Below are 9,287 nucleotides of genomic sequence, written 5' to 3' on the forward strand. Positions count from 1 at the left end.
ATATTTGACATCTTTTTTGTTTTTAAACAAAAGGGTAACCGAGGATTCGTTTTGTTGATCTTTTTTCTTTACTTACTGGGGAATAATAATAATGATGATAATAATAATAATAATAATAATAATAATAAAAAATAATGATGATGATGATGATAATATAAGGGAGCAAAGGAGAATAATTAAGACTCAAATGCCTCAAATTTTATTTTTAAAAAAAGCTAGAAATGAATGACTTGTTTGCCAGTGATGAGGGAGTGAAACTTTGTGTGCATGTATGTATGTGTATGTGTGTATATATAATATATATATATATATATATACATATATATATATATATATGTATATATATAGCAGTAGATGTCAGTCATAGTCGGATGAAAACATTTACCTTTAGAAATATTTATTTTACAAATGATATACAGCAAACCTATATTCAGACTATTGTATTAAGAAATGAATGTATGAAAATAATTCTCTTTCGATGAAATCATGGTGTAAATCTTCGTGTAGAAATTACCATAGAAATATTTGTAAATTATCATCATAAAATGCATCTTTGCAATGTATTGAGTACGCCTGATTGTTGAAGAAAAAAAAAAAAAATTCTATTCAGAAAGACATTGAAATTTAATCATTATTTTGTCAGATTTTTAAATGTCAATGAAGTCATAAATAAAAATTTTGTTTGTCTGTTGTTTTGATGCTAAACCAACATTAAAAAAATTTACATTTTATACAAAAAGTTCCCATCGCTTTTATGGGTTAATTTTTTAAAAAATATTCTTCTTCAGAGCAATAAAGAATATGAGATACTACTGAGAGAAATAAAACAGAACCACAAATTTATGGTATGAGAAACTTAGAACTGAGAGCTTAAAAGGAGCAGGAGAAGAGTAGAGAAATAAAAGATAATTAAATATCAAATATTTATATATTGTTGATATCACACAGGAAACATGAAACTAAGTAAATTGTTTCAATATGAAAAAATAGAGCAATTAGGTAGGTAAGAAACATAATAAATGAAATTAATTAAAAGAATACAGTAATTCCCCTACTTTATAGATCCTACTTTGAAACTGTAAGCTTTAAGGAGGGCAGTTTAGCTTTGGTAAAACAGATAATAAAGCTATCTTCCAGAACTTGTTCAGGTGTATTTGATAAAAATTAAATCAAAATGACTAACAAAAAAAAAAAAAAAAAAAAAAAAAAAAGAGTTTGGTAAAAATCTAAGTAGAAAATTCAGGAACTGGAAAGAATGGTATCTAAATACAAAATTGATAGCATAACCAGTTGCAGAAGTAGTAACAGTAGAAATAATAATAATAATAATAATAATAATAATAATAATAATAATAATAATAATAATAGTCCTTCCTACTTTAGGCACAAAGCCTAAAATTTTGGGGGTGGGAGCTACTTCATTGCGTTAGACCTCAGTACTTAACTGGTACTTATTTTATCAACCCTGAAAGGATGAAAGGTAAATTTGACCTGGGTGATATTTGAACTAAAAAATTGTAGGGAGCCAGGAGAAACGCTGGTAAGTATTTCATCCAATACAATAACAATTCTGCCAGCTCGCTACGGTAGTAGTAGTAGTAGTAATCATAATAATAATAATATTAATAATAATAATAATAATAATAATAGCATATTTAATGTGACGATGATGATTGTAGGTTTGACTATAAACAGCAAAGGCTCATTCCTAGAATGCAAAGAATCCAAATTTCGATTGTGTTGTATATCAAAAGGCTGGTGGTATCTGTTGTTGGAGATCAAGGAGAATTAGACATTCGATGTTGGTACATTTTCTAAGAACTTCTCTTGTGACAACATTACCTACAATGGACAACAGAGAAAAAAAACAGATTAAAAAACTTCCACAAGGAAAAATAGTTGAAGCTGGTTAAACTATAACAACATCAGCAGTAGTAGTAGTAGTAGTAGTAGTAGTAGTAGTAGTAATGTCAGCAGGTGATTATTTTATATTAATTTCAAAGGAAAAAAAATATTTAAATACAACTCTTAAAATAAAAATCACAAAAAATAATCAAAAACACAACACAACAAAAGAAACACCATTCTCCCTTCACCTTTAATTATGGCACCAAAAACCGGAAATGTTAAAGAAAAAAATGTTATAGAATTGTGACTATTCCTGATATGATGTTTTTTTTTATTTAATACTGAACAAATGTAAAAAACACCCATGCTGGCACCGGGTATAAAGTACTCGTGCCAATACCACTGAAAAAGCACTTGTGCTGGTACCACATAAAAAAGCAGCCAGTATATTTTCTGTGAAGTGGTCGGTTTTAGGAAGGGCATCCAGCAATAGAAACCATGCTAAAACAGACAGTTGGAGCTTGGTTCAACCCTCTGGCTTGCCAGCTTTTGTCAAACTGTGCAACCCATGACAGCATGGAAGAGAGGCATTAAATGATGGTGAAACCTGTGACATAAAAGTAGGTGACTGGACATTCTAGAGAGACACACAGGTCCAGCATTCAAGTTTCAATCTGATATGTAGCTGGTATGTAATATTTATTTCTTTATTGCCCACAAGAGGTTACACACAGAGGGGACAAACAACAGACAAAGGGATTAAATTGATTACATCGACCCCAGTGCGTAACTGGTACTTATTTAATTGACCCTGGCAGATGAAATACTGCCAAGCATTTTGCCTGGCGTGCTAACGATTCTACCAGCTCACCACCCTGCTGGTATATAATATTATCAGCAGTGAGGACATGTTAAATTTAGTTTTTACTCTAATGTACTAGAAAGGAGGTCTTGGAATGAGAAAATTGGTGCAGCTGATTTGGCATGGCTGACCCTGTTTTTGACAATAGTTTTCAGCACTGCAGGCAAACATAACACACACACACACACACAAGTACACATGCACAGAAATATTCACATAAATAGTGTGAAAGAGAGAGGGAGAGATTATAATATATAAATTGAACACAATTGATAAAACACTTTCCCTTTTATACACACAGAGAAATTAACTGGTGCTCCATCAGTTATGCTGATGATGATGGTTCCAGCCAATCTGATCAACAGAACAGCCAACTCGTGAAATTAATGTGCAAGTGGCTGGGCAATGCACAGATATGCGTACCCTTAACGTAATTTTCAGGGAGATTAAGTGTGACTTCTTACCACATAGCAACGCCTGTGCTCATGTCTAGATTAGTTGGAAAAGATAGCAATTAAAATGATTTAGTGTTGTAGTAAATATGATGGAATGTCACTGAAGTGTCTTGGTCAATAAGTGTGTGTGCACCTTGAACGTTTAAATTGGTTTTTAGTTCTAATACTTTTGTAGATGGTCTCCAGATGAGGACAAGGTGGTTTGAAATAATCAAACAAGTGAAAGATATAAAGTTTTAATTCTCATAGAAACCAAGTTTTAAAATATAAATTAGTTTTGTATCTGTGAAGTTGTGTGTTAGCTGTGAACTACACAAAAAAACAAAAAAAAAACAAAAGCTTCAATAGTTAAAAAAATCTGGTGCTGATTCCAAATATTAGTTTGAGACTTGCGACCAAAAACAAGTTAGTAGCTTGATGATTTTTAGAGGTTTTTTTTCAATAATATCAAACATTTAGGTGATAGAATAATGTGGGAAAATCACAAACAAATCCTGCAAAAGCAAAAATATATCAGAATATATGAGAAATTATTTCCACATTTGTTGAGGAAATTGGTTAAATTTCAGTTAGCAGCTGTGAACTTGTTAGAAATATAGCCAGGATGGAAAAAAAAAAAAAAAGAAGAAAAACCATCACCCCACTAAGTAACAAAATTTGCAGTTGAGATCATTGGCTTAAGGTTTTTTTTTATGTGTCCTAATGACGGATCCTCTCATGGATAAAATTCACTAACCTTTTTATAGTTGAGCATGCTTTTCATTTTAAGATCTGGAACAAGTAAAAAAGGTGTGCTTAAAGCCTTTCTAATGGTATTATGCGTTACGTTGACCTTAATCCTTCAAAGATAACACAACAGATACTTAACCTAACGGCTTAATCAGATACAAAACATTGAGATATAGTAATAATAATAATAATAATAATAATAATAATAATAATAATAATAATAATAATAACTGTTTCTACTATAGGTACAAGGCCCGAAGGGAGGGATGGAGGCTAGTTGATTATCCCCCAACCCCAGTATTTAACAGGTACTTATTCCATTGATCACGGAAAGATGAAAGGCAAAGCTGACCTCAGCAGAATTTGAACTCAGGACATTAGGCTGGAAGAAATGCTGCTAAGCATATTGTCCAGCATGCTACTGATTCTGCCAGCTCACTGCCTTTATAATAATAATAATAATAATAATAATAATAATGTTAACAATAATGATGATGATGATGATGTTAACAATAATGATGATGATGATGATAATAATAATAATAATAATAATAATAATAATAATAATACTGATGATGATGATGATTTCAAATTTTTGCCACAAGGGTAGCTTGAGGGAAGGGATTAAGTTGATTACATCAATCCCAGTGTGTAACTTAGTATTTATTTAATTGACCTCAAAAGGGTGAAAGGCAAAGTTGAGGGAACAATTTGATTAAATCAACCCCAACGCTTGAGTGGTACTTTATCTTACAAACCTTGGAGGGGACAAAAGGAAAAGTTGACTAAGGCAGGATTTCGAAGGAAAAAAAGCAAGAAGAAATACTCAAAGACAATTTGACAGACACACTGACAATTCTGCTAACCCACTGACATGATGATGATGATGATGATGATAACAACAATAAAGGTTTCAAATTTTGGCACAGGGTCAGCCGATTACTTCGACTACAATGTTCAACGGGTACCTATTTTATCAACCCCTGAGAGGATGAAAAGCAGTCAACCTTGGAGGAATTTGAACTCAGAACATAAAAACAGATGAAATGCCACTAAACATTTTGCTTGACATGCTTAATGATTCTGCCAGCTTGCAGCCTTAATAATAATACTACTACTACTAATAATAATAATAATAATACTACTACTACTACTAATAATAATAATAATAACTTTGTAATTTAGGCACCAAACCAGCAATTTTGAAGGAATGGGATTAATCAATGCTAGCAACCCCCCAGTACTTGACTGTTACTTTATTTTATCGACCCTGAAGGGATGAAAGGCAGCATTGACCTTCACAGGATTTGAACTCAGAATACAAAGGGTCAGAAATATTGCAGTGTTTTAATGATTCTGCCAATCCACAATCCTGAACTAAACATTAAAGGATATAAGAGGAGAAGCTTATGAAGAAATTTAATAGTATGTAGCTGACAATAATAAATATTGTGAGTTAAAGGGTCTGTTTTCAATATCTTTACTCTTAACAAAAGCTTCAGTATAGTGACTAGAGTTCTAACTCATTACCAAGGTTAGGGTTTCAAATCAGTACTGGGAGTAACAAAATGTAATCCATAAATCTAAAATGAGATGGAAATTTCCAAATACCAAATCAGTTGCTAGATGTATAGGAATGAAATAAATTTTTTACTAATATGCTACCATATTTACTTGTGTTTATATCATACCCCTAATCTAATGTTAAATCTTGGTATAAAATTTTTTTCCTTTCATAGTTTTAGCTTTACCCTATGTACAAGTCACACCACCAGTTTGTTTTTTTGTTTCTTTTTTCAGTTTCAACCAAGTATAAAGTGTGTTACACACAAATAAATACAGTAGTTTTACTGTAATAAGCTAAATTTGTTGAGAGGAGTTGAGTTGTCAGTATGTAGATAATAGCCATTGTTCTTATTTCCAAACTGAACATCTAATGCTTCTAGTAAAAGAACAAAAAAAACAAAAGATGTATCACAACTTCCATTCATTTCTCCCTTATAGTCAATTAACAAGTCAAATGACCAAAGTGAAGCAACTAATCCTCTATTTATTACATTTGCTTGCAATAAGGACACATTGAGTTCTGTCATGCTAACTAACGGTTACAGAAATAAGAGTTACTTACCGTTAATGAACTGATTTCTTTCGATACTGCTCCAATCTCTTTTGCAGCAATTTCATCTCGCTTTAATGAACGGAAAAATCAAATAAACAAAATTATATAAACATAAAAGTTATTTCAATAAATATGAAGAGGAAAGTGTAAAACTTAAATAACTAAGCAGTACATAAAGTTCATTTATTTGTTTAAGATCTGTTTTTTTTTTTTAATGCTAGCATGGGTTGGATGAGAATTTGTTGTTGAGATGTTATTTTATGGCCAGATTACTTTGCTTTCACTAATCCTTACTTGCTTTTCGAGAAAAGGATAATACTTGTCTTTGAAAGCACTTGGGCCATAGTGTGATTTCTTAACAAGAAATGCCAACATAACATCACAGATATTTCCCAACTGTTTTTCATGCCAAGATACAGAATGTAAACACTGATATCAGCACATACACATATCGGGATGCATGCATGTACACACACAAACACACAAAGAGAAAGATTGTTTATGAATTTCATTTAAGGGAACTAAATCTCAAAAAAAGCTAAAAACAAAACCGTTATTACTTGACTAATTTTTCTTATTATCAACATATATGTGCACGCACGCATACACACACACACAGACAGAGCTTCTCAATAGAGCATGTAAAATCACAGGAATTAAGCTTAAATACAACTGAAAATTTAACCGGCCCATATCTGTGCATAAATGAAACTAATATTGATTTACAGGCTGACAAAATCGTTATTGGTAAAATAATATATGTAATTCTAGATAACATCATATTTGGTATATTGAGTTTTTGAGTTTGTAGGTTACTTATGATCTGCTCTAGCTGCGCAAAAATGTCTAAGATCTATAAGACTTGTTAATAAGTTACAAACTATGCATTTATATTGAGCAAATGGAAATAAGTTTCGAAATTTCAGAAGCAACGTTTTTATTTTGGTACAAGGCCAGCAATTTACTGGGAGGAGGTAAGTTGATTATATCAACTCCAGTGCTCAACTGGTACTTATTTAGCAACCCCCAAAAGGATAAAAGGCAAAGTTGACCTTGGCGGAATTAGAACCCAGAACATGAAGACAGGCAAAACGCCGCTAAGCATTTTGCCTGGCATGCTAGTAATTCTGCCAGCTCTCACCTTTGTTTGATACATAACAACAATAATAATAATAATCCTTTCTACTGGAAATACAAGGTCTCAAATTTGGGGGAAGGGATTAAGTCGATTAGATCAACCTCAATGTGTAACTGGTACTTATTTAATTAATGAAAGGCAAAGTTAACCTCAGTGGCATTTGAACTCAAAACGTGAAGACAGAAGCATTTTGCTTGGCATGCTAATGATTCTGCCAGCTCGCCACCTTAATAATAATAATAATAATAATAATAATAATAAAGATTAATTAAATGAAACACATACCTCTTTTATACTTCCGTTATTGTGTTGACAAGACATCAATTTATTAAACATATGGTCAGTACCATTTACTGAAGATGTATTTTTAATTGGACAGATAAAGCTTTCCGTCTGACTTTCAGACTTGCTTCGTTTATGCCCAAACAGCAGAAAGTTATTTCGTCGCTGGAAAATAAAGAGATATAAAACAACAAAATTTTAATTAGGATAATTTTCTTTTAAAATGACATTGTGGTATAAGATATATTTTTAGAAATGCTGATATCAATTGCAACTCTTTAGAGATCAATAATATTCAACTGTTGTGATTTATTTGTGGAAGTAACGACAGGTAAGAGCATTCATAGGAATTTGAAGAATATTTTACCGAAAGTCATAGAATTGAATTACTTACTTTTACTTTAGAATTAGGAAAGAGAGGTTGGTAGTCAGCAGAAGTTTCAAATTCCCTTTTCTTGTGTTGCATTTCGTTGCCAATAAGTGCAACAAAGTGTGTGCTAAGATGTCGTCTGAGAAGAGATTTGTTGCCAGGAATGGATAATACCTGAGAGAAGAGCTCAGCATTGAAACGGGGCTCTAGCACCTGGAGGAAAAGCAGAGAAAGAATAATGTGATGCTAGGTACACTGTGTTTGAAAGAAAGAAAAAAAAAATAAAGGTGGGATTGTCACAGTTGGAATGTCTATGTTTCACTCAATGAAATCAGATCTCAAACAAGAAACAAAACAAAATACAAGTACAATTGCATGTTACTGCTTCCAAGTATTTTATTAAAAAAAAAAAAAAAAAAAAGGCAGCAACAGATATTACAAGAAAAGTCATTAGTATTGAACTAATTCTTGACAGAACATCAATTATTTAGGCCATTGAGATATATAATTTATATGTAATTTATTTGGCGTTAGGAAGGGCATCCAGCTGTAGAAACTCTGCCAAATCAGATTGGAGCCTGGTGTAGCCATCTGGTTTCACCAGTCCTCAGTCAAATCGTCCAACCCATGCTAGCATGGAAAGCGGACGTTAAACGATGATGATCACTATCTTGAACTACATTGCAGAAATCTGCAAATATTTTAAGCCCAACGGTACTAAAAGCCTTGATATAAATACATCTCTATGAACAATGTATTCACTAATGCTCTCCCATCGCTAACAGTTGAATAGTCAACAGCCTCATGGTTGTCTCCCTTGGTTCACTGTCAAATATGCAAGTGGGTTCTCGACCATTTTTAAGCCTACGGATTCCTGTGGATCCCAATTTTACTCGGAGGGACTCTTAAATCCATTTGATATTTTAAAATCCCATTATACTTTTGTAATTAAATATTATTCAGATTTGAATTAAAAAAAAGAAAATTATTAAAATATTTTATGTATTGCAAAAAGTATAACTGGTTTACTGCACATGATTTTTAACAACAAAATCTTATATGGACCCTGGAGGAGAACTAGTGACATAGCAGGTATTGCTGGGTATTTTTTTGATAGTAATTTATATATTACTCAGTGCTTATTCATGAAAAACCTATACCTCTAGTCCAGTGGTTCCCAACCTTTCCACAACCAAGGACACTGTTTCAATGAGTTTTCCCACGGCCCCCTTTTAATATGCTTATCCTTACGTCCCTATGTATGTATGTGTATATATATATATATAAATATATATAATAATAAAGGAGTTACGACGCAAAAACGTATATATTCAAATGAACATATTTATCTTCTTCAATATATATTTCAGTATAAAGAATTCATTAAGCGACTTAATAAATCAAAATTTCTTTACACATCTTCAGGAATAAATATAACACCAGAAAACTACATTCGGTTTAAAAATACAAACCGTTCATGGCGA

The 9,287-nt window shown here is 32.0% G+C and overlaps 1 protein-coding gene across 12 annotated transcripts in view; it reads right to left on the bottom strand.

The window, feature by feature from the left end:
- Nucleotides 1-1,635: 1,635 nt before the first annotated feature.
- The window catches only part of LOC106877289 (liprin-beta-1), a 370,011-nt gene continuing 362,359 nt past the window's right edge, over nt 1,636-9,287 (bottom strand). For 11 of the 12 annotated variants that reach the window (XM_052969201.1, XM_052969204.1, XM_052969203.1 and 8 more), the window contains 4 exons: nt 7,828-8,016; nt 7,437-7,598; nt 6,023-6,082; nt 1,636-1,842 (listed from right to left, as the gene is read on the bottom strand). In XM_052969201.1, coding sequence (XP_052825161.1) covers nt 1,789-1,842; nt 6,023-6,082; nt 7,437-7,598; nt 7,828-8,016 — 465 coding nt within the window. In that variant the 3' untranslated portion in view covers nt 1,636-1,788. Of the gene's footprint in view, nt 1,843-3,901; nt 3,937-6,022; nt 6,083-7,436; nt 7,599-7,827; nt 8,017-9,287 lie in introns of all 12 variants that reach the window. The other variant, XM_052969202.1, reaches the window with a different exon arrangement.

This window comes from Octopus bimaculoides, chromosome 7 (assembly GCF_001194135.2).
Source record: "Octopus bimaculoides isolate UCB-OBI-ISO-001 chromosome 7, ASM119413v2, whole genome shotgun sequence".
In the NCBI taxonomy this organism is placed as follows: Eukaryota; Metazoa; Mollusca; class Cephalopoda; order Octopoda; family Octopodidae; genus Octopus; species Octopus bimaculoides.